The sequence below is a fragment of the Homarus americanus genome, unplaced genomic scaffold, assembly GCF_018991925.1.
Source record: "Homarus americanus isolate GMGI-L3 unplaced genomic scaffold, GMGI_Hamer_2.0 scaffold56333, whole genome shotgun sequence".
NCBI classification, from domain to species: domain Eukaryota; kingdom Metazoa; phylum Arthropoda; class Malacostraca; order Decapoda; family Nephropidae; genus Homarus; species Homarus americanus.
In genome coordinates this window covers 11730553-11757823 of record NW_024734940.1, presented here as the reverse complement: position 1 = coordinate 11757823, position 27271 = coordinate 11730553, and the positions used below count along the sequence as shown (strand labels likewise).

Sequence of the window (27271 nt, the reverse complement as noted above, 5' to 3'; positions counted from 1 at the left end):
TCTTTTTTTTTTAGGCATAATGCAACACATTAGTTACGTGTCACAGGTTAATGCCATGTCTGATACGATATGGCGGTACATAAAGTAGATAATGGACACTGGAAAGCGGGAGATAGTTAAGAGAAAGTGGTAATGTGACCACCTGATCAACACAACACTGTGCCTCACGCCTGGCAGTGAGGGAGGACAGATAGATGACCCAGTTCTTGCTGACGTCACACAATCAATATCTTTGGTGAGGTATCTTACATTACCTTACAAGGCAGCACATCTTGTGGTGGATGTATGACAACACTGGTTCAAGGCTCTTGGGCTAAGTATCTTACTTCGACTGTGGTAGTTTGTACACTAAAAGTTGACGTTGTCAAAGTTCCTTCATCTCTGTAAATATTATACCCCACTCCTCCACCTACAGTATATCAACGAGGGTGTTGCCAGACAAACGGGGCAGATACTGTATACTGTACAAACGGGGGCAGATACTGTATACTGTACAAACGGGGGCAGATACTGTATACGGTACAAACGGGGCAGATACTGTATACGGTACAAACGGGGGCAGATACTGTATACTGTACAAACGGGGATACTGTAGATACATACGGTACAAACGGGGCAGATACTGTATACGGTACAAACGTGGGGGCAGGGCAGATACTGTATACGGTACAAACGGGGCAGATACTGTACTGTACAAACAGGACAATACTGTATACGGTACAAACGGGGGCAGATACTGTATACGGTACAAACGGGGCAGATACTGTATACGTACAAACGTAACACTACTGTATACCGGTACAAACGGGGGAGATACTGTATACTACAAACAGGGGCAGATACAGCATACGGTACAAACGGGGGCAGATACTGTATACGGTACAAACGGGGGCAGATACACGGTACAACGGGGCAGATACTATACGGTACAAACGGGGCAGATACTGTATACGTACAAACGGGGGCAGATACTGTATACGGTACAAACGGGGCAGATACTGTATACTGGGGGCAGATACTGTATAACGGGGGCAGATACTGCGTACGGGGGCAGATACTGTATACGGTACAAACAGTGCATATACGGTACAAACGGGGGCAGATACTGCACTGTATACGGTACAACAAACGGGTACAGTATACTGTATAAACAGAACAGTGGGGGGCAGATACTGTATACTGTACAAACGGAGGCAGATACTGTATACTGTACAAACGGGGGCAGATACTGTATACGGTACAAACGGGGGCAGATACTGTATACTGTACAAACGGGGGCAGATACTGTATACTGTACAAACGGAGGCAGATACTGTATACGGTACAAACGGGGGCAGATACTGTATACTGTACAAACGGGGGCAGATACTGTATACTGTACAAACGGGGCTGTAGTACAAACGGGGCAGATACTGTATACTGTACAAACGGAGGCAGATACTGTATACGGTACAAACGGGGGCAGATACTGTATACGGTACAAACGGGGGCAGATACTGTATACGGTACAAACGGAGGCAGATACTGTATACGGTACATGTTATTACAAACTTTTAATGCCTCGTCAATAACAGACAAACTTGCCTCCAATATCCATCTTAAGCAGCAGTTCATAGACTCAAAGTTAGTATGATATGTTTTTGGAACGTGTGTGTGTTTGTGTGTTTAGAAGACGCATAGTGTCAATGTATCCCAAAGATCTGTCAAGCGAAATGCTATGTTCGATATCCCGGTAACATTAATATTTCCTATGACAACAGCAAGTTAGGTAAATTGTTACGTCTTATATACCTGTAATCAGGGTCTAAGGAATACAGACTTTACCTCAGATTATAAGGGACCTTTGAGAGTCCGACAAACCGTGGTCTGTGTCTACTCCATCAAGCTGTAGGTTCTGTACTGTACTTATCCGTCACAGTTATAAATCTTGTCTTGTGTGGATGAGGAGTACAGCACAGCCTATAGATACCGATGTTCTTCCTGCCGCCATTCTCCAAGCAGGAGTACTTGCCGCTGTCAGTATTGCATCAGAGGTACTTACCGCCACCATTTCTGTAGCAGAGGTAGGGGAAGCGCCATATGTTGCCGAGACCAACGGCGTAGCTGAGGGACGAGAGGATGAACTCGATGGGGCGACTCCACTTCTGTCGAGCGTGGTCGGCAGGTTCCCTCACCTCCACGGCCTCACAGTCCTGCACACCAACACATCATTAATTTCTTACACATAATTTACCAACATTTAAACATACATAAATATTCTCTAATGTAAAGTATGTGTACTATAGTATATTTCGGCATTCATTTTAGATACATTTGTGCATCCCAAGTAAGACAAATCAAACACTAGTGATCTGTAGTGGTGGACAGTAAACCAGTGTTGAATAATAACGTGTGTGTAGGTCATGAGAAAGCAGATCATACAGAAATATCAATCATGGCATCAGCCGGGTGGGGAGGACGAGGCAGATAATGATACAGGGTAGTAAAGGCCCCGGTGGAAATAACCCTTCAACAGTTTACTTGGACGACGCCCTTGGTTAACTGACTGTTTTACCAGCGTTGTTCTGCCCACGTTGTTAATGCACAGTGCAGTAGAGTGGGACTTGTAGGACAAATGGACTGAATAAATTGCTATCTATCTAAGGAGGGTGGAGATGAACTTCGCTGGCTGGTATAGTTGAGGGGTGTCGCTGCGCACACTCCAGGATTTGCAGTCACGTGAGGCCCCGTTACCATGACAACACCGCTCCCCCTCCACCCAACTCTTCAAGTATGAATCAGAAGGAATTTCGGCGAAGCTTTTAATATTCAAGGACCAACGCCTCGTCGTCTGGATCACGTGGTGTGTTTATTGCGCTCTTCATCACCCAGATCACCACTTCTTTAACTCGACAACTCAGCGATTCGTCTTGGTAATATCAGTTCATAAATGTTCAATTGTGTCTTGTCCTTTGATCTGAACATGGATGGATTATTGCACTGAGCTACGTGTGTCATCTCGGGTCCTCAGTGCTCTATTGGTTAGGTGAGATGTCTCGTTGCCAGCAGACCCATGCAGGACGTCACGCCCCCACCAAGGCGCTCTTCTGTCACTGAGTTCGTTGTTACCACCATCACACACACACACACACACACACACACACACACACACACACACACTCATTAAATACACCATCATACACACACATACAGTCAACAGTAATTAATACAGATACACAAACGACCACATTCTAACTCACAAATCACTATAACAAATTCAACGTTTCTCTTCTTATTAACAATGGTTCGGAATATATATATCGATCATTCGTCTCTTTCTCAACCAAATTTCCTGGCAAACAGTGATCTTAGCCGCGAACGGTACTATAATGGCCAAGATAATTGTCACAAATAACTACCAACTGAACATAAAACAGTGAAAAAATATATAGCTCAAGGTTACGTGGTCAAAGCCGTGCCAGAATATATAATTAAATATTTGTCTTAAGGGTGGCGTTGTATGTGAAACAAATTCTGGCTTATACTGAGGATTTTTAGTAACATGTTGAATTAAGAGTTACTATACATGCCAAAGACTTGATGTGAACACCAAATGAAAACTAATAACAAAATACCATTAAACAAATAATATAAAACAAAGAAAAACAAGATATATGTTCTAGAAGTGAGTTTGTTTTGGAGACATTCATTGAAGACGGCATTAGTGAAGGCGGAGGAATGCGAGCACAGACGCCAGCACACGGAGAGGGGTTACTGGGGGAAGGTTCACTGGCATCTAGACATGTCCTCCAGTATACAACTTTCGTAATGAGAAAATGGGATTAATAATTAACAATTCCAGATAACAGAATGAATAAAAAAGACTAGAGTAATTATATTTTCTCTCCAAATACAATAAAATCAGTTTCCCAATAAAGAAGACAAATGTGGCAGTACCTAATAACACAACGGAAAGAAACAATAAGACCCAAGCTACTTCACGTGATAAAAGAAAGATATATAAGAGGAAGAGGCCACAGAAACAACTTTAATTTAGTTAGCGAGGAGCTTGGCTGGCACCTGAGGCCGGCCACCACAACTCCAGCTATCTGCCGCAACACCGTCGATACAACACATTTTCCAACACAATAAACTCAAAAACAGTCAGTAATAACAACATAACTTACAAAATATGTAACATGACAAGCAGAACAACTGTATTTTCTGTAATGTTTAATATCTGTTGCCTAGTTTCAACCTACCAAAGACCTTACTTGTTGAAGCTCAGATATACAACTAAGTCTTGGTACAGAATAAAACTCATGACAAGAAAACACGTTTAAAATATTTATTCTAGACAATACTGCCGTGTTGACCAAGATAAGAACACAAACAATGTTTACATAAATCAAGTCGTATCTATAAAGGTCTATTCTTGTTGACTATTAAACAACCTACCACTATTTACTAGTATGTATTATTCCTCGTAAACAAAGAAAAAAGAACTCAACTAACCATTTAATTTAAACTAAAAAGCAACATATCATCGGAAAATAACAGAAATTACAGACACTATCAGAACTACACTCAACACTATTTACGAGATAAATTAAGATACAGATTCATTTAACATATATTATCTACCTTAACTGTTATTAAGTAAAGGTTTAGTCCGAGTGTAATGTGAATGTCTCCGGCCTTACCCAAGTCTCCCGTACTCCTGCAGGGTTTATATGTGGAGAGGGCTGTGGTCTCAGCGTGAACCAAATAGGTTTTTACACAGCTGTTATTCTCGTCAGTGTCCGTGTTGAGGGTGTCCGTGTTGAGGGTGTCCGTGTTGAGGGTGTCCGTGTTGAGGGTGTCCGTGTTGAGGGTGTCCGTGTTGAGGGTGTCCGTGTTGAGGGTGTCCGTGCAGCTGTCGGTCTTGGCTGGTGTGTAAGTGGCAGTGTTATTATCTTGTGGGATAATTCTGGTAAACTATTATATTCAAGAGACTAAGAAATACATCAGGGGCCCCACAAGGTCACCCAAACTCACCAGTTGTACAGCTGGGTTATGGGGAGACATCAAGAGACCAAGACATCAAGACACCAAGACATCAACACACCAAGACATCACTCACTTATAAGACCAATACCACTGTGGTGCCTAGTTAGTTGAGTCAGGAAGCTCTATGAGTGCGTCTCCTGACTGACCCATTGAGACACTTCTTCCCTCGCTTGATTCGCCTACTTCTACTGCTACTACTTTGCTGTCACTCGGAATCGAGTATGACGATCATCCAGCTATGGTACAATGATATGAGTTAACAAGGATGTCACCTTCGTTGGTGAGCTCTGAGGTGACACGAGAGGCCGATACGGGACTGGCAGGGTCGTTCACATTTGTTGCAGGTATGGAGGGTTACATATAGTGCGGGAGGGGCGGCGGCAGCGTCCTTCCGGTGTTGGCGCATGTCTGCCTGGGTATGCAGTCGGGCTAACTCGAAAGTGTGGAGTAATCGTCTCCCAGGTTTGTCTTAAGACTATCCTTATTACCTTTTCAGTTGCCCGACAGCGTTACGTTTACTGTTCGTTAGGTGACTGGCAGTCTACTGTCGTCCACGGGGGTAACATGACCAGTCCAGTGTAGTGACTGGCAGTCTACTGTCGTCCACGGGGGTAACATGACCAGTCCAGTGTAGTGACTGGCAGTCTACTGTCGTCCACGGGGGTAACATGACCAGTCCAGTGTAGTGACTGGCAGTCTACTGTCGTCCACGGGGGTAACATGACCAGTCCAGTGTAGTGACTGGCAGTCACTGTCGTCCACTGACCAGTCCAGTGTACTGGCAGTCTACTGTCGTCCACGGGGGTAACATGACCAGTCCAGTGTAGTGACTGGCAGTCTAGTCTACTGTCGTCCACGGGGTAACATGACCAGTCCAGTGTAGTGACTGGCAGTCTACTGTCGTCCACGGGGGTAACATGACCAGTCCAGTGTAGTGACTGGCAGTCTACTGTCGTCCACGGGGGTAACATGACCAGTCCAGTGTAGTGACTGGCAGTCTACTGTCGTCCACGGGGGTAACATGACCAGTCCAGTGTAGTTGTTCATGGATAATGGTAGCCTCGATGCTCCTACAGTTGGTGTCAACGAGAATACTGGCATTTGTTCTCTTGTCTTCCCAGTGAACTAGAAGGACGGAACGTAGATTACGTTGGTGAAAGTTTCCAAGTGCCTTGAGGTGCTTCCTGTATGTGACCCATGTCTCACTGCCATGTAGCAGGGTGGGGAGGACCACTGTTCGATATACAGTACGTGCAGCTTTGTAGATAATTTTAGCTCCCTACAGCTGAAGACACGGGTACGGAGTCTGCCAATGGCTTGAGATGCACATCTGATCCGATGCTGAATCTCTTCATCAATGTCCGCGGTGGTGGACAGGTGGGAGCCGAGATACTGAAGGTGGGCAACATTAGAGAGGGTGGTACCGTGGATGGTGGTGTGGCTGAACACCCACCATCATCATTATCCCTACTATGAAGTAACAAGAGGTTAGGTGAGACCCACAACCATTATCAGCCACACCATCAGCTAGGGGGACACTTCAACTCTCCTTCTGCAGACATGCGTCACTTAACCCTGGTCACGTGATGGATGACGTCATAATATATACAGGGGGTGTCAAAATAAGCACACATTTTTAACGGGTTATAAAGAGAAGAAGATCCGTTATATCGTGGGTCCGTTATATATGAAACCTCTACTTAACGAATTATACGGAAAGAGAAGTCCGTTATATGGAGGTTTAACAGTATTCCACACGATCTCCACAAAAATCTGTAATAATCTGTCTATAACTCTTTCTGAGACACACTGTACTGTATATAATCGTCTATAATCCTGATAATATAAACCTGTATAATTATCTCTGTGTTTTAATCTCGTGTTTAACTCCATCAATATAAAAACTAGATAAAGGATGATTGAGTCCATCCTAACCTAACCTAACCAAGCTTAACCAAACCTAATCTAAAGTAATGTAACTCATCTAATGTAACACAGTACATAACATGCAAGACAGGAGGCCGCAGACAAGACAGGAGGCCGCAGACAAGACAGGAGGCAACAGGCAGCCATCACTGTTGTCTGAGATAAACGGTGTTCACGGAGTCGCTGTTTCCCGTTACTAACAAAACTACCCCGTCTTGTGTCATGTATGTATGTATGTATGTATGTATGTATGTATGTATGTATGTATGTATGTATAGTAACTAATATCCCCGGTTTGTATCTCTGTTTCTCTTTATCTCTCTTTATCACATTTTCCCTCCCTCCTTCTCTCTCTCTTTTCCTGTATCTTTATCTTCTCTCTCGCTATGAGGGTCTTGACTCTCCGCCCCTCACTGTACCCCTGGGGTCTTGACTCTCCGCCCCTCACTGTACCCCTGGGGTCTTGACTCTCCTCCCCTCACTGTACCCCTGGGGTCTTGAACTCTCCTCCCCTCACTGTACCCCCTGGGGTCTTGACCTCCCTCACTGTACCCCTGGGGTCTCTCCTCACTGTACCCTGGGGTCTTGACTTCTCTCCCCTCACTGTACCCCTGGGGTCTTGACTCTCCCCTCACTGTACCCCTGGGGTCTGACTCTCTCCCTCACTGTACCCCTGGGGTCTTGACTCTGTCCTCTCTCCTCACTGTACCCCTGGGGGGTCTTGACTCTCCTCCCTCACTGTACCCTGGGGTCTTGACTTCCCTCACTGTACCCCTGGGGGTCTTGACTCCCCTCACTGTACCCCTGGGGTCTTGACCTCCTGGGGTCTTGTCCTCACTGTACCCCCTGGGGTCTTGACTCTCCTCCTCACTGTACCCCTGGGGTCTTGACTCTCCTCCCTCACTGTACCCCTGGGGTCTTGACTCTCCCCTCACTGTACCCCTGGGGTCTTGACTCTCCTCACTGTACCCCTGGGGTCTTGACTCTCCTCCTCACTGTACCCCTGGGGTCTTGACTCTCCTCCCCTCACTGTACCCCTGGGGACTCTCCTCCCTCACTGTACCCCTGGGGTCTTGACTCCTCCCTCACTGTACCCCTGGGGTCTTGACTCTCCTCCCCTCACTGTACCCCTGGGGTCTTGACTCTCCTCCTCACTGTACCCCTGGGGTCTTGACTCCTCCCTCACTGCACCCCTGGGGTCTTGACTCCTCCCTCACTGTACCCCTGGGGTCTTGACTCTCCCTCCCTCACTGTACCCTGGGGTCTTGACTCTCCTCTCACTGTACCCTGGGGTCTTGACTCCTCCCCTCACTGTACCCCTGGGTCTTGACTCTCCCTCACTGTACCCCTGGGGTCTTGACTCTCTCCCCTCACTGTACCCTGGGGTCTTGACTCTCCTCCCTCACTGTACCCCTGGGGTCTTGTCCCTCACTGGGGTCTTGACTCCTCCCCTCACTGTACCCCTGGGGTCTTGACTCCTCCCTCACTGTACCCCTGGGTCTTGACTCTCGATGGATCACTTGACTGACAAAATCTTTCAATACAAAAACATAAGAAACATAGAGTCAATGTGTGTGTGTGTGTGTGTGTGTGTGTGTGTGTGTGTGTGTGTGTGTGTGTGTGTGTGCGTGTGTGTCGTGTGTGTGTGTGTGTAAAAGAAGGAAGAATGGACAGGGACGAATGTGGGAAGAGGCCACGAGAGGCGACGAGAGGGGAGGCCGAGGAGAGGAGGCCGAGGAGAGGAGGCCGAGGAGAGGAGGCCGAGGAGAGGAGGCCGAGGAGAGCGAGGCCGAGGAGAGCGAGGCCGAGGAGAGGAGGCCGAGGAGAGCGAGGCAAGGGGTCAGACAGGCACGAATCAAGTGAATGTCTTACTTATTTCAACAAGCATTACGACCACCACTTATTCCGTCGATCCTCACCTTACCTCACCTCTCTTTACTTTACCTCACTTCTCCTTACTTTACCTCACCTCTCTTTACTTTACCTCACCTCTCGTCACCTCTCCTTACTTTACCTCACCTCTCCGTACCTTACCTCACCTCTCTTTACTTTACCTCACTTCTCCTTACTTTACCTCACCTCTCCTTACTTTACCTCCACCCCCTCCTTACTTTACCTCACCTCTCCTTACTTTACCTCACCTCTCCTTACTTTACCTCACCTCTCCTTACTTTACCTCACCTCTCCCATTTTACCTCACCTCTCTTCTCCTTACTTTACCTCACCTCTCCTTACTTTACCTCACCTCTCTTTTCTACCTCACCTCTCGTCACCTCTCCTTACTTTACCTCACCTCTCCTTACTTTACCTCACCTCTCCGTACTTTACCTCACCTCTCGTCACCTCTCCTTACTTACCTCACCTCTCCTTACTTTTACCTCACCTCAATTTACTTTACCTCACCTCTCGTCACCTCTCCTTACTTTACCTCACCTCTCCTACTTTACCTCACCTCTCTTTACTTTACCTCACCTCTCGTCACCTCTCCTTACTTTACCTCACTTCTCCTTACTTTACCTCACCTCTCCGTACTTTACCTCACCTCTCTTTACTTTACCTCACCTCTCTTTACTTTACCTCACCTCTCTTTACTTTACCTCACCTCACCTTACTTTACCTCACCTCACCTTACTTTACCTCACCTCTCCTTACTTTACCTCACCTTCCCTACTAATGCTGTAAGATCTGTCATGTTGGGTAGTGGTGACCTGACCTAACTTGACCTGACCTGACCTAATTGTAGTTAACCTCATTTACTGTATTAAAAGTAAACCTATTATCATTAATTAATATCAACACAAATTAAATTAACGTCAAATAACTTAATTTAATCCCAAATTAACAAATGTCTAGTCTAACGAAACCTAATACACACACACACACACACACACACACACACACACACACACACACACACTCACACAACACACACACACACACTCACACAACACACAGACACACACACACACACACACACACACACACACACACACACACACACACACACACACACACACACACACACACACACACACACACACACACACACACACACACACACACACTCACACACACACACACACACACACACACACACACACACACACACACACACACACACACACACACACACACACACACACACACACACACACACACACACACACACACACAATAACAGATTTGACATAAAAATGACATAAACATTAACTGGTTGGTTCCTGCCCATTCAATTTTAACAGTGTGAAATTATCCGGGAGGAAATTGTCTGGAGAAAACTTTCCTTTACCGAGAAATGAAGTGAGAGAACTTTCTTCCCGCGAGAATTTCATAAATGATTTAGGCTCGTGGGGTCTGTGTAAACAATGGCCGGTGCTGTTTGTGACCTGTATATAGGGATTTAAAGCGAACATAGCCTGTATATTTAACGTGATTTTAAGTAATTTATAGTTTGTCTAGTTAATGCGATTTTGAGTTAATATAGCCTGAATATTTAACATAATTTGAAGTAATTTACAACCTACGTAAATATAGACGGTATATTTAAAACAATTTTAAATAACTTATCTCCATATATCACCTTTCAGTTAATGATTTAAAAACACAATACCGACAAAACTTTACGAGTTAATGTTAATACCGACATACTTTAGATGTTAATGTTAAAATATAAGACAATAATGTTAGTTATCTTGAGTTATCTTAGGCGTGGTTCCAGAGGAGGAGTCACAGTACAGTAGCTAGCGACCCTCCCAAACTCCCGCTTAGACTAATCCTTCCTTAGTCTACTAATACTGCCGCCACTACTGTGTAAACATGAGAACATTCCAACCACGCCCACACGTCCACCCACCCACCCAGCTACACCCATCATACATATCCACCCATAACACACACCACCCACCTTCCTGGTGTGGTGTCGGTGCCAGAAGGATTTAACGTACAACCAGTGTGTTGACGCTACTACAGTAATTTATACTATCAACACACTCTTACACAATCCCAACACACTCTTACACAATCCCAACACAATCCCGACACTCTTACACAATCCCAACACACTCTTACACAATCCCAACACAATCCCGACACAATCCCAACACAATCCCGACACACTCTTACACAATCCCAACACACTATTACACAATCCCAACACAATCCGACACTCTTACACAATCCCAACACACTCTTACACAATCCCGGCACTCTTACACGAAAATCACAACACACTCTTACACAATCCCAACACACTCTTACACAATCCCAACACAATCCCGACACACTCTTACACAATCCCAACACACTCTTACACAATCAACACACAATCCCGACACACTCTTACACAATCCCGACACACTCTTACACAATCCCAACACAATCGACACATCACTTACAATCCCAACACACTCTTTGAAATCCCAACACAATCCCGACACACTCTTACACAGTACTTACACTCGCACACAATCCCAACACAATCCCGACACACTCATACACAATCCCAACACACTCTTATACAATACCAACACAATCCCGACGCACTCTTGCAGAATCCCAACATACTCTTGCACAAATCCCAACACACTCTTACACAATACCAACACAATCCCGTGCTTACACTCTTGCACAATCCCAACACTCTTACACACAATCCCAACACACTCTTACACAATACCAACACAATCCCGACACACTCTTACACAATCCCAACACACTCTTGCACAATCCCAGCACACTCTTACACAATCCAAACACACACTTGCACAATCCCAACACACTCTTACACAATCTAAAACACTCTTACACAATCACAACACACTCTTACACAATCTGCTTACACTCCTACACAATGACAACACACTCTTACACAATCCCAACACACTCTTACACTATCACAACACTCTTACACAATGACAACACGCTCTTTAATCCAACACTCTTACACTATCACAACACACTCTTACACAATGACAACTTACACTCTTACACAGTCCAGCTTTTGCTCTTACACAATCCCAACACACTTACACAATCCCAACACACTCTTACACAATCCCAACACACTCTTACACAATCCCAACACACTCTTACACAATCCCAACACACTCTTACACAATCAGTATTTTAATACATTAAACAACGTATTTTCCCTGTATACATGCGCCGTCTATGCATACTGTATACCTGCGCCGTCAATGCATACTGTATACCTGCGCCGTCTATGCATACTGTACACATGCGCCGTCTATGCATACTGTATACCTGCGCCGTCTATGCATACTGTACACATGCGCCGTCTATGCATACTGTATACCTGCGCCGTCTATGCATACTATTACACATGCGCCGTCTATGCATACTGTATACCTGCGCCGCCTGTACATACTGTACACATGCGCTGTCCATGCATATAATATACCTGCCAAATCTATACTGTACACATGCGCCGTCTATGCATACTGTATACCTGCGCGCCTATGCATACTGTACACATGCGCAAAATCTATGCATACTGTATACCTGCGCCGCCTATGCATACTGTATACCTGCGCCGCCTATGCATACTACTATACCTGCGCCGTCTATGCATACTGTATACCTGCGCCGTCTATGCATACTGTACACGTCGCCGTCTATGCATACTGTATACCTGCGCCGCCTATGCATACTGTACACATGCGCCGTCTATGCATGCTGTATACCTGCCACTGTGCATACTGTACACATGCGCCGTCTATGCATACACTGTACCATCACCTCGCACCCACCTATATACTGTATACCTGCGCCGTCTATGCATACTAATACCTGCGCCGTCTATGCATACTGTATACCTGCGCCGCCTATGCATACTGTATACCTGCGTCTATGCATACTGTATACCTGCGCCGTCTATGCATACTGTATACCTGCGCCGTCTATGCATACTGTACACATGCGCCGTCTATGCATGCACAATACCTGCGCCGTCTGCCATACTGTACACATGCGCCGTCTATACCTGTATATACCTGCGCCGCCTATGCATACTGTACACATGCGCCGTCTATGCGCCACTGTATGCCTGCGCCGCCTATGCATACTGTATACCTGTACTGGCTATATACGCTGAATCACTATAGCTTATATATGATGATTTTACTGAATAAATACAGCAATCCATCCATCTCTCTCTCTCTCTCTCTCTCTCTCCCTCCCTCTCTCTCTCTCTCTCTCTCTCCAAGAACATAGAGTGAGTGAACAGTTGCTTATAAGTGGCTGGACACAGTGTTGGGGGGACACGTGCTGGTTGGTGTACAGTATTTTGTCACTGTGGCTCCTGAGGCTCTCTAGTGGCGCTGGTAGTGAGAGTGCTGCATCATTGGCCCCTGCTGGCGTGTCATGACGTACACATACTCGCTTACTCACACTCACACAAACTGCTGAGTCTTCCCTCAAGCGTTATGCTAGCTCTCAGACACTTGTTATACGAGTAATAATGAGCGCTTGTTTGGCAGTAAAACAACGACAACAAACACATAACTGCAGTAATGGTTACATAAACAAGTATTATTTCTTTGTTGATATTTTCATTTTAAGTGTTGCTGTGACTTGTTCAGCGAATTCTATGGTGTGTGTGTGTGTGTGCGCGCATGTGTGTGTGTGTGTGTGTGGTATGCATGCCTGTGTGTGTGTGTCGTAGTAATAATGGTGTGTGTGTGTGTCGGCTGCCATATGCCTGTGTGTGTGTGTCGTGGTAATGTATGAGTGTGTGTGTGTGTGTGTGTGTGAGCGCGCATGTGCCTGTGTGTGTGTGTCGTGGTAATAATGAGTGTGTGTGTGTGTGTGTGTGTGTGTGTGAGCGCGCATGTGCCTGTGTGTGTGTGTCGTGGTAATAATGAGTGTGGGAGTGTGTGTGTTATGTGCTGTGGCTGGCAGGTGTCATATTAAATACCCAAAAAGACTTAACTCTTATTTACATGACAAATTATTTATCTTTCAGTCACTTCACTAACTTTTTATGCAATTACTATTTTTTTCAAGTACTTTTCTGTTTATTAAAGAAGGAAATATTTTATTACATTTACTTAGACGTGTTTGTGTAATTCTCAACCCTTTTCAGTAATTTTGGTTGTTTTCGGTATTTAGCATGACCGTCGAAAATACCGAAAACAACTTAATATAATAAATTCTTTTCTTTTTTATTTGTGATCCGTGGAGGCGGTGTTGACCCTAGTGGCTGAGGACCTTGCCGTAGTGGAGTGTTTTGTCTTGAAGATAATAATGTTTTTGTAACGTTTGTGAGGTGGTGGTGGGTCCTGGTGCGCCCTGCCCCTAAACCCTTACTGGGAGCTCACACGCCCTCCCTCAGCTTCTCCCCTGAGCTCACACGCCCTCCCTCAGCTTCTCCCCTGAGCTCACACGCCCTCCCTCAGCTTCTCCCCTGAGCTCACACGCCCTCCCTCAGCTACTCCCCTGAGCTCACACGCCCTCCCTCAGCTTCTCCCCTGAGCTCACACGCCCTCCCTCAGCTACTCCCCTGAGCTCACACGCCCTCCCACACCCCCTCCGTGGAGCTCACACGCCTTCCGTGACGGAGGAAAATAAGCTAAAATTACAGGGGCGAGGCCAGGCAGGGGAGCGGCTACACCAGACAGCCGGTTGGGTCTCTAACACTCGCGACCTTATCTCCAACTTCCTGTTCTTTATCATTTTGTTTCTGTCTACCAAAACCTTCATATCTCTGGCTTGTGTCGTTATCGTTTCTGGGATAACACAATCCAGTTTTCTCGACCCAGCGGCCGCCACATTTCCTGTTAAGTGATAGCGAGGGCGTCGTTCACTGCTCTACACTACACATTTTACCGTCCACTTGGGTTAACTCTTAAAACATTTTCTCTGACTCGTATTAAGTCTTCAATGAAAACGGTTCAGATAATTGATTTACTATGGATATGGTAAGGTGATTATTACTCGTTAATAAAGATGTCAGGATGAACTCTAAAAACGTTCAATAATAACGTAAAAATGTTCACGTTGTATTTAGAACGTTTTTTTTATGTTAAGTGACAAAAAGTTATTCTAGAGCTAAAGCTACAGGAACAATATTCACGGTAGGACCCTGGTAGGACCCCCCCTGGGAGCATCCTACAGCAGGATCCGAGCAACAAGTCCCACTGACTCACCTGCTGGTCCTCCAGATCTCGGTCGTCGAAGGTGATATTGAATTTACTTTTCTCCGCCATTGTTGCCAGTTTCCCGCAAGAGTCGCCGTGTTACTGATTCTTTGTGAGCGATTTGTAGAGAAATGAGGTCGGCCCAAGTCAGTACTTACTGCGGGCTCCACGCGTGACAAACCTCTCTGATTATCAAACTTGGGTGGCGTGGCGTGGTGATGTGAGTAAACGTTGTACTAAGTGATTCACTAAGCAGTAGACAGGGAGGCACTTGAGAGTTTATATATCCTAGAGGAGTGTTTCAGTGTTGTGTCGAGTAGCGTGGCGTCAGCAGGGAGCAGCTAGATGTGAGCTCTTCCTCGTTCGCGCGCTGATTCTCGACTGAGCCTGACTCGTCAGGCAGTCACCCAGACCCCAGCACTCCCTCCTACTTCGATCACTAGCGCTCCCCCCCTCCCTCCAATCTTTCCCTCCCCCCTCCTTCTCTCCCACTCTTCTGGCTGCTGCTCTTCACCTTTTCTCTCTCTCTCTCTCTCATGTTCGGCTTCTGCTGATGGGGGAAGACCTGGGAAACAATGAGGAGTGGGGAAACGAAAACGTATAACGGAGATGAGAAATACGAGGGGGAAAAACTCGCCATTTGCCGACCAGAGCGTAAGATGGCTGAGGTGTATCACTCACACACCAAACTAAACTTGAAGGGAAAAACTACATTAATACCAATTTTTATCATTATATACTGAAGGTGACGGCGAGAGACCACAAGACAAAACAAGTGACAGTCGGGATGAATACGAGAGGATAAAACAGTAAATAAAATAGATGAATTAACAGGAAGGAGAGATAATTTAGAACGAACAATGGCATGAAAAACGTGAAAATTTTAGCACAGACAAGAAGAGAGAAGCCCTTAAGAATGTTAGGAGAGAGAGAGAGAGAGAGAGCAGCTCCTTTAGGAAAATTCTGGGGACAAGACACCGTCGGATTCACAGAAGAGCTCCATAACGCTCATAATTATGAGAGAGCCATTATGAAAAGGCCATCTAAGAGGGCCCTTATGAGAGAGCCGTTATGAGAAGGCCATCTAAGAGGGTCCTTATGAGAGGGCCGTTATGAGAAGGCCATCTAAGAGGGCCCTTATGAGAGGGCCGTTATGAGAAGGCCATCTAAGAGGGCCCTTATGAGAGGGCCGTTATGAGAAGGCCATCTAAGACGGCCCTTATGAGAGAGCCGTTATGAGAAGGCCATCTAAGAGGGCCCTTATGAGAGGGCCGTTATGAGAAGGCCATCTAAGAGGGTCCTTATGAGAGGGGTTGTAGAAGGCCAACTAAGAGGGTCCATGAGAGGGCTATTGGTGAGAAGGCCATCTAAGAGGGTCCTTATGAGAGAGCCGTTATGGAAGGCCATCTGAGAGGGTCCTTATGAGAGGGCCGTTGGGAGAAGGCCATCTAAGAGGGCCCTTATGAGAGGGCCGTTATGAGAAGGCCATCTAAGAGGGCCCTTATGAGAGGGCCGTTATAAGAAGGCCATCTAAGAGGGTCCTTATGAGAGGGCCGTTATGAGAAGGCCATCTAAGAGGGCCCTTATGAGAGGGCCGTTATGAGAAGGCCATCTAAGAGGGCCCTTATGAGAGGGCCGTTATGAGAAGGCCATCTAAGAGGGTCCTTATGAGAGGGCCGTTATGAGAAGGCCATCTGAGAGGGCCGTTATGAGAGGGCCGTTATGAGAAGGCCATCTAAGAGGGCCCTTATGAGAGGGCCGTTATGAGAAGGCCATCTAAGAGGGTCCTTATGAGAGGGCCGTTATGAGAAGGCCACCTAAGAGGGTCCTTATGAGAGGGCCACCTGAGAAGGCCTTTATGGTAGGGTCACCTGGGAGGGCCTTTATGGTAGGGCCACCTGAGATGGCCTTTAGGAGAGGGCCACCTGAGCGACATTATGAAAAGGGAGACCTGAAGGTAACAGGAAGCCAACTGACGGAGTGACCAGAGAAGACCTAAGGGGGATCATCTCAAGGAGGACCTAAGGTAAGATCATCTCAAGGAGGACCTAAGGTAAGATCATCTCAAGGAGGACCTAAGGGGGGATCATCTCAAGGAGGACCTAAGGGGGGATCATCTCAAGGAGGACCTAAGGGGGATCATCTCAAGGAGGACCTAAGGAGGGATCATCTCAAGGAGGACCTAAGGAGGGATCATCTCAAGGAGGACCAAAGAAGGAGGAGGAAGAGATTGGAGAGAGAATGAGGATGTGGAGGTAAGAAAGGAGAAGGAGAAGGAAGTGGGAGAGAGAGAAGAAGAAAGAGAAGGAGGTGGGGGAGAGAGAAGAAGAGTGATAAACGTGGGGAGTAATGGTAAGGATGAAATACTGGGGGCATAAAACGTGGTGGATAATTGACATAAAAAATTAACTGGGGGATGGAATAGAGCCAAGGAGAGAGAGAGAGAGAGAGAGAGAGAGAGAGAGAGAGAGAGAGAGAGAGAGAGAGAGAGAGCAGAAGAGAAGAGAAAACGAGGGAGAGAATGAGAAGGTATAAGAAGGAAGAATAAGAAGTGTGGTAACATAGAAGGAAACAATATGATAAATAGATGAATAAAGGAGAGAAGCAGGAGGTACAGGGGGAGAGCGATAGTAGGTCTGGCACTGTATACTATAGGTTTCCCTCCTCCCCACCTTTCGCAACACGTCTGCCAGCCACATCATGTCAAGTCCCGGATATTGGTAACCCCTTCCCACACACACACCCACCCACCACATGCGCACACACACACACACACACATACACGGGCCAACCTGCTTACCGAGGTATTTTGGTTCACTATGATATCAACGGTACACGTAAAGTATCTTGACTCAGGGATAGTAACCGCTGAATTATGACGTTCAACAGCGATTTCCTCAACGTGTTTTTATTTTGGTTGAGGAAATTCGCCAAGTTTGCTAATCTCTCGTCCGCAGTGTTTACGTTTCAGCGTTCCAATACTCTAAAACATCTCCCTGCTGACTTAATTTTGATCTTAATTTACGGTGAGGTTGGAGATATCAAGAGCTAGTTATGTGTGGCAGAGTTAATAATATTAGGATAACAACAGGTGAAGCTTCAGGTCTAATCCCTCACACTAAAATGAGAGATCCACAACTATGCCAGTCAGGTGATACCGCTCCAGTTCTCTCTACTACCCTGTGAAATGAGGTTAGGTTAGGTTCAGGTGGGTCCCATAGGCATGATAGTGTGTACACAAGGCCGGTACTGCACTCCACCCGCCTCCACTTCCCCAAATTGTAAAGTTAGGTCTTGTACCCATTTACAGCTGGGTGAACTTGGAGTGCCCGGTGGATCGAACCACTGACTCATGGGACACGAGGCGAGCGCTGTATTCGCTCGACCACGAAGTTATATAGGGTGTCTTGAATTTGGTTAGATTCTCCTTAGTTTGGTTAGATTAAAGCCTTTTGTTACCGCAAGCGGTACATAATTATGATGACATATAAACAAACGTTATGTTAGGCTGTAACTCATGTCATGTTTATTGGGCGTGCCTGCCCGTGTGCCTGCCCGTGTGCCTGCCCGTGTGTACTGTAGAGTGTTGAGATGAGAGGCCAGGAGGCGTGCCTGCCCGTGTGCCTGCCCGTGTGTACTGTAGAGTGTTGAAAATGAGAGGCCCAGGAGGCGTGCCTGCCCGTGTGCCTGCCCGTGTGTACTGTAGAGTGTTGAGATGAGAGGCCCAGGAGGAGGGTGGAGGGTGTGAAGGGAGTTTGTTTATATGTTATCATAATTATGTACCGCTTGCGGTAACACCTTTTATACTTTTATAATTTGTATTAATTTACTCCAAAGATCTTCATAAATACCTAACCATCTTTCCTGTATGTAGCGTCAATATTATTTTTGTCCATTTAAGATTAATATCATTTCCCTGGCTGTCAACTCGGGACATCCAGTGAAGCCACACACAGATACTTAACTCTTATGTATTAGGCTGGAAACATGTGTCCATCCCCTTTAGTACGATGACTTTACCCCTGCGTACGATGACTTTACCCCTGGGTACGATGACTTTAGCCCCTGCGTACGATGACTTTACCCCTGCGTACGATGACTTTAGCCCCTGGGTACGATGACTTTAGCCCCTGCGTACGATGACTTTACCCCTGCGTACGATGACTTTAGCCCCTGGGTACGATGACTTTAGCCCCTGCGTACGATGACTTTACCCCTGCGTACGATGACTTTACCCCTGCGTACGATGACTTTACCCCTGGGTACGATGACTTTAGCCCCTGCGTACGATGACTTTACCCCTGCGTACGATGACTTTACCCCTGGGTACGATGACTTTAGCCCCTGCGTACGATGACTTTACCCCTGCGTACGATGACTTTAGCCCCTGGGTACGATGACTTTAGCCCCTGCGTACGATGACTTTACCCCTGCGTACGATGACTTTACCCCTGCGTACGATGACTTTACCCCTGCGTACGATGACTTTAGCCCCTGAGTATGATAACTTTACCCCCCGAATAAGACAACGTTATCCAATGGGTATAATGTACTCTTACTTTAGTCATTGTACGCCAGTGATTGTTATCGTACTCCAGTAGTTAATTCATCGTACTCCAGTGGTCAAGTTATCTTCAACGAATGAGAACAAGGACAAGATGACTTTGAAGTTACCTAAGACACGACAACAAGACCTTAGCCTCCTCGACAGGAATTCCTCAAAATTGTGTTTAGTTTACCAAGAGAGAATCAGTGGCCCATTTACACAAAAGTCTGGCAGCGGTTCAGGCCTGCCGAGATTAGACACATTCTTATATATTTTTTGTCTTACTAAACCGACTCTCACTGGATTCTACCCTAACCTACCCTAACCTAACCTAACCTAACCTAACCTAACCTAACCTAACCTACCCTAACCTAACCTACCCTACCCTAACCTAACCTAACCTAACCTAACCTAACCTAACCTAACCTAACGAGGGTGGGTCTGCTCCTGGGAGGAATATTTCACTATTGTTTCCTTATCAGCTTATCTTTTATACAGTTTAGTGCCTCACTGTATACAACAGGGAGGATTGACTTTATACAGTGAGTTGCCAGTGACGTGGGTGAGGGGGGGCAGTGACGTGGGGTGAGGGGGGTGACGTGGGGGGGGGCAGTGACGTGGGTGAGGGGGGGCAGGGAGAGAGAGAGAGAGGGAAGTGACATAGGGGTGGGGGCAGTGACATGGGAAGAAAGTGATATGAAGGGGGGCGGAGGTCGTTGAACAAAACCTTTCATATGAGGAAGTAAAAGGAACGGAAAGTGAACACACACACACACACACACACACACACACACACACACACACACCGTCTTGTAATCCCATCATGTAACTCTATGGTTTCCTTCACACACCAATATTGTAGAGGTCATAATGTTTCACCGTTGAGGAGAAGAAGAAGAAGAAGAAGACTTTAAGTTACGTTATTCACTAGATATCAATAATTATACAGAGAGAGAGAGAGAGAGAGAGAGAGAGAGAGAGAGAGAGAGATCCCTCACGCCACACCATAAACACCTCACCATAATCTTGACGTAAGAGCTCAGGTGTACAACAGGTGGCCTAACTACACTACAGGTAACCCTAACCCATCGTAATGTTTTGGGAATTTCGAATACTCATAGGCCCAAGTCTTTAAGTGTGCTGTTGTGTAATGTAAGGATAATTTGTGTGTGTGTGTGTGTGTGTGTGTGTGTGTGTATGTGTGTGGTTAGGTTAGGTTAGTACTAATTGTATTCATCACCCCTAATCCAACCCTAAAACCCTTAATCCAATCCTACATCATCCGTCCGTACAGCCTCCTTGAGTGAGCGGGAGAGTACAGGTGAGTCGCTCTTAATGACAGGTGGGTGGGACTCCTGCCTATGAAAACACTTTGTCTGTCTGTCTCTGTCTGTCTGTCTCTGTCTGTCTGTCTGTCTTATTTTCCAACACACACCCTACTATCATTTTCTTTTAACACACACAAAAGCACACACACACACTCTCTCTCTCTCTCTCTCTCTCAGTGGACCCAACACACACTCACCTATCTACCCAGAATTAACAGGTATATACTGGACACTTTTTCTTTATGATGTTATTGAGAAACTTTCCTTATCACCGTATCTCAATGGGGACCTCTTGTGGCCGCCAGAGGTCACTTATGGGGTCCAAGAGTTAACAGGGAGGGTGGGTGTGTTGGAGAGAGAGAGAGAGAGAGACAGAGAGAGGGAGAGTCCAATTCAGTCAAACAATCATTGCTACAGACACTCAAATTCAGTCAAAGTCAGTCAGTCACACAGTCAAAGTCAGTCAGTCACACGATTAGTCAGTTAGTCTCACATCGAAACAGTCACACAGTCAGTCAGTCAGTTAGTAAGCCAAGCAGTCAGTCAGTCAGTCAGTCAGCCTTGCAGTCAGTCAGTCAGCCTTGCAGTCAGTCAGTCAGTCAGTCAGCCTTGCAGTCAGTCAGTCAGTCAGCCAAGCAGCCAAGCAGTCAGTCAGTCAGTCAGCCAAGCAGTCAGTCAGTCAGCCAAGCAGTCAGTCAGTCAGTCAGTCAGTTAGTCAGTCAGTGAAACAGTCAATATATGGTGCATTATGACTGTTAACTGTAGTAATAATAACCTGAAGTGTGAGACAGCGGTGTTTACAGGTGAGTCTTGCTACTCAGGACAACACCTGTCTCTCTCTCTCTCTCTCTCTTTCTCACGCCCACACCTACTTCTCTCTCTCACGCCCACACCTACTTCTCTCTCTCACGCCCACACCTACTTCTCTCTCTCATGCCCACACCTACTTCTCTCTTACACAAAACTCAACTTTATAACCTCCTCCTATACAGGTCAAAATATCCTGTCATAAAATACTACCTTTATATCCTTAATTAATATCACCCTTATTACCTACAACAATAAAGGTCAAAATACGATACGAAAAGCCATAATTATATTGACTTAAAATTCGTCTTTATATACAGGTATTATAAGGGTAAAAATACCTTGCTCTACATCATTATTCCGGGCTTTACTATCGTTCATTAATATCACCTTTATTACCAACAGCAGTAAAGGTGAAAATAGGTCGAGATGGAGGTCAAGAGCGGCTGTGCTTTTATCCAGCGGTGAATCTGCATTTTGGCGTTGGTGCCCCAAGGCCGTGTTTATTTTAGCTGGGTGGGGGGCGAGTGGTGTGGAGAGGGGGCGAGTGGTGTGGAGAGGGGGCGAGTGGTGTGGAGAGGGGGGTGTGGGGAGAGAGGGGGGTGTGGGGGCGAGGGTGGGGAGAGAGGGAACAGTGGTGTGGGAGGGGGGGGCAGTGGTGTGGGGAGGCGAGTGGTGTGGAGGGCAGGTGGTGTGGAGGGGGCAGTGGTGTGGAGAGGGCAGTGGTGTGTGGGGAGAGGGGGGTGTGGTGTGGAGAGGGCAGGTGGTGTGGAGGCAGTGGTGTGGGAGGGCAGTGGTGTGGGAGGGCAGTGGTGTGGAGAGGGGCAGTGGTGTGGAGAGGGGGCAGGGATGGTGTGGAGAGGGCAGAGTGGTGTGGAGAGGGCGGAGTGGTGTGGGGGGCAGTGGTGTGGGAGGGGGGGCAGTGGTGTGGGAGGGCAGTGGTGTGGAGGGCAGGTGGTGTGGAGGGGGCCGAGTGGTGTGGAGGGCAGGTGGTGTGGGAGAGGGGGTGTGGTGTGGAGGGCAGTGGGTGTGGGGAGAGGGGGTGTGGGGAGAGGGGGTGTGGGGGGGGGGGTGTGGGGGGGGGGTGTGGGGGCGAGGGGGTGGGGAGAGGACGAGTGGTGTGGGAGGAGGGGCAGGTGGTGTGGGAGGGAGGGTAGAGAGGAGGGTGGGGGGAGGGAGAGATTGGAAGGGGGAGGGAGGGATGGAGGAGGGGTTGTTCAGGAAGGGAGAGAGAGGAAGAGGAAGGGAAGAAGAGGAGGAAGAAAGGAAGAAGAGAGGAAGGAGGAGAGGAAGAAGAGGAAGGAAGGAAGAAGAGGAGGAAAGGAAGAGGAAGAGGGAAGAAGGAGAGGAAGAAGAGGAGGAAGAGGAAGGAGGAAGAGGAAGAAGAGGAGGAAGGAAGAAGAGGGAGGGAAGAGGGAAGAGGAGGAAGAGGAAGAGAGGGAGGAAGGAAGAAGAGGGAGGAAGGAAGGAGGAAGAAGGGGAGGAAGAGGAAGGAAGGAAGGAGGAAGGAAGAAGGAGGAAGGAGGAAGAGGAGGAAGAGGAAGAAGAGGAGGAAGAGACAGAAGAGGAGGAAGAGCTACAACTATAAGACCACCAACGCCACTCCATCACCAGGTAACTCACACATTCCTGGTAACTCCCATCTCCCAGGTCACTCAGTAGTTCCCGGTACCTCGATAATTCCCACCAACAACCTCAAGTTCCCAGAGAAGGATGAGAACAGCGGCGAGGAATGTGACCCAGTAGCTCCTCCAGGTGAGATATTAACACCTCTACACATCTCTACACACCTTAATGCACCTCTACACACCTTTACACTCATCTACACACCTCTACACTCATCCACACACCTCTACACTCATCCACACACCTCTACACTCATCCACACACCTCTACACTCATCCACACACCTCTACACTCATCCACACACCTCTACACTCATCCACACACCCCCACACTCATCCACACTCATCCACACACACTCATCCACACACCCCTACACATCCACACACCCCACACCACACACCCCACACTCATCCACACACCCCACACTCATCCACACACCCCACACTCATCCACACACCCCACACTCATCCACACACCTCTACACTCATCTACACACCTCTACACTCATCCACACACCTCTACACTCATCCACACACCTCTACACTCATCCACACACCTCTACACTCATCCACACACCTCTACACTCATCCACACACCTCTACACTCATCCACACACCTCTACACTCATCCACACACCTCTACACTCATCTTCACACCTGTAACTCAAGTCAGTTACAGGTGGTACAGGTTACAGTGATATAGTTTTAACCTTTACAAACTATAATATGAGTTCAGATGGTATAAAACATAAGTTATAATCATTACTATAACTTGTTGGGAATATATATAATGTATTGGTCTCGTAGTGACTATCATGGCGCATCCGGCTTAAATAATTATCAATATTATAATTTAATGAATGTTTGTTGGTGTTAATAATATCTAATTTATATATAAAGTTTGTAAATAATAAATCGATGTCAGGAGGTCGTCACGGTGGAGAGGTTGAGGAGTAAACATTTTAATACCAACCGTGTGTGTGTGTTGTCTGGTCAGTGGGTCAATGTGAAGGTCACCCTGACACCTAACCTAACCAAACACATAATATACAACAGAAGATCTTGAACATGGGTATATAATAATGCATGATTGAGTTTCCACAAAAGTGTATACATTAAGCAGGTATTATAGTCCATTATAATACACTTGTTAACAGTATGTGACCGAGTCCTTCACCAAGTACACGGGCTGCTGTTGATGACATGCACTACAGCTGATGCCTCGACCCCCATATGTGTGTGACTCCGGACACACACACACACACACACACACACACACACACACACACACGAATAATGCTGTGTTGAATAGGCCTAAGGTTATGACAGGTGAGGAGGAGGAGGAGGAGGAGGAGAACTACGACACAGGAGGAAAAATAGGAGGACAGGAAGAAGAGGAGGAAGAGAAAGAAGAAGAAGAGGAGGAAAAAGAACTACGAGAGGAGGAAGAAGAAGAGGGAGAAGGAGAAGAGGAGGAAGACCTATCAAGACCACCCCCCATAAAATATCACGGTGTGGACCAACTTACCTCCACCCATCCCAGCAAAGACTACGCTCCCTTCCTTTAAATCATCTCATAAAAAATATCTATTGTCTTTAGTTTTTTAACAAATTTATTGGCAAAGCTTGTAGTACAGTTTGCCTATTCTGAGTAATTCAGTCAGGTCTTGACACTGAGGGTGGTATCACTTCTCACTGCCACGCAGGACAGAGGTTCATACACAAAGAGATGCATCATATTCATTAACAGCTATAAATGTATAGAGGTCAGATTCATATGGGTAATGTCACTGTTCACTGCCATGCAGGACAGAGGTTCGTACACAAAGAGTTGCATCATATTCATTGACAGTACATATACATATATGTACACACTATTGTCTAAGTGTCAATATTTTTGTAACATTTACCTTACCATCAAAACCTTATACCATACATTGTCACGTAGAGAGAAATTACCATGAAATAATTATATATTTGACGTAAACCCGTTATCCAGACTGTTCCCATAGCCTCCCTTACCAATATGATTACTGTACAGTATATAACTCTACTGTAAAGTATGTTTATACTTATAATATAAATGTAAACAAATAAATGAGAAGTGATAATCGTGGTAACACTAACACTATGTTCCCTGTACTACTCCAGATGATAGTAAATGTTACATAATACTTCCTTGAGATAAATGTATAGTATATATCAGGTGCCACTAAGACAGTTCAGCCATGTTATTATTGTCCACTCTGTATCTGTGTTTGTCTGGCTAAATAAACTGTTTCAATATCAATAAAGAGAAGGACGAAGAGACCCGAGGTAGGCAAGAGTTGTGCAAGTGTACAGCCTCTCACGACGACCCAACCGTGATGTTTGCACTATCCCCACACACACAGACGCCCCACCCAGGGATCCACCCACACACACAGACCCCCCACCCAGGACCCCCCCACACAGACGCTCCACCCCCCACCCAGGACCCCCACCCACCCAGGACCCCCCCCACACAGGACCCATACACACAGACAGACAGAGAGGCTTGGTAGTGACTGGATATAACCGGTATAATCTGGCCTTCAGTACCCACTGACTCCTCCCTCACTACACCCTTAGAGGAGGTCCAGAGACATCGTCCTTCTACGAGACCCCAGCGGCGCCCTCACGCTCTCTTCCTCATCAAGTGTTCCTTCTGCAGACAGACACTTCTACTGACACTACTACAGACAGTCAGTTCTAAAGGCACACACTTCTAACCTCACCTCACCTAACCTAACCCACAATGTACACCTCACTATCCCAGTTACAGACACGAGTAACCCTCAACTCTCCACCTCACACAAGCGACATAATGCAGCCTAATTATCAAGTCACCATTAGCTGTAATGAGCTGTGTACTGTATGTTTGCCCACGTGACCAACCACCATGCTATTGTACTATTCCAGATGTTATTAAATGTTACATAATACTTCCTTCAGATAAATGAATAGTATATATCAGGTGCCTCAAAGAGAGCTCAGGTTCTCAACTGGCTCAGCCATGTTAATATTATTATTGTCCACTCTGTATCTGTGTTTTTGTGGCTAAAAAACCGTTTCAATTTAATTTAATTCAATTCAGGTGGAGGGAGTGAGGGAGGCAATTGTTAATGGTTGCGGTCGGCTGGTGATAAGAACATAAGGAGTCTGCAATAGGCCGGTTGGCCTGTGCATGGCAGCTCCTGTCGAAAGTTACTACCACTCTCTATCATCCATGAATCTATCTAGCCTCCTTTTGAAACTTACAGTTGGCCCTCCCACACCCAACAGCCAGGGGCGACACGGGGAAGCTGGTCAGTGGGGCTAACATACAACAACTTAAACAGAGGAGAAATATGGGATAGTTATTGTATATAGGACTCACCGTATTACTACATAATACCAAGACATATATAACACATCACTCTTTCTCAATAAGGGGGGGATGAATTAGGACTCTTATTAACGGTTACTGTATTTATTGAATACTTTATGTTAGGGTTTAACTGTTACACTTTAAAACAATAAACCTATGCTCCTCGGGGACCATGTATCTCACAACAAATGGGAACTTAAGGATTTATCAAATAGAATACTACACCAAAATACCTGCCATGTCGCCACCACAGACGTCCCACACCTCCCTACACAAAATTCCAACACAGATTCTGCTTTTCAAACTGCGTCAGCCCACACGGGACGCCACAACTTTCATGACGTCACGCCTCATAGGCTTTCTCATTGGTCAAAAACAGGCCTAAGGCCTTCACACTATTGTCTCGAAATTGGCGGGAACTCCCAGGCGACGGGAAACTCATGACATTGTGACAGTATACTGAAAAG

General features: G+C 46.4%; 1 protein-coding gene across 2 annotated transcripts in view; it reads right to left on the bottom strand.

Moving 5' to 3' along the window:
* Positions 1-27271, bottom strand: part of LOC121870661 (sodium- and chloride-dependent glycine transporter 1-like) — an 85770-nt gene that overhangs the window by 23691 nt on the left and 34808 nt on the right. The window contains exons 1-2 of one of the 2 annotated variants that reach the window (XM_042372547.1): positions 15120-15511; positions 2042-2192 (exon numbers count right to left, since the gene is read on the bottom strand). In XM_042372547.1, the coding sequence (XP_042228481.1) occupies positions 2042-2192; positions 15120-15179 (211 nt within the window). In that variant the 5' untranslated portion in view covers positions 15180-15511. Of the gene's footprint in view, positions 1-2041; positions 2193-15119; positions 15512-27271 lie in introns of those variants that run through there. The other variant, XM_042372546.1, reaches the window with a different exon arrangement.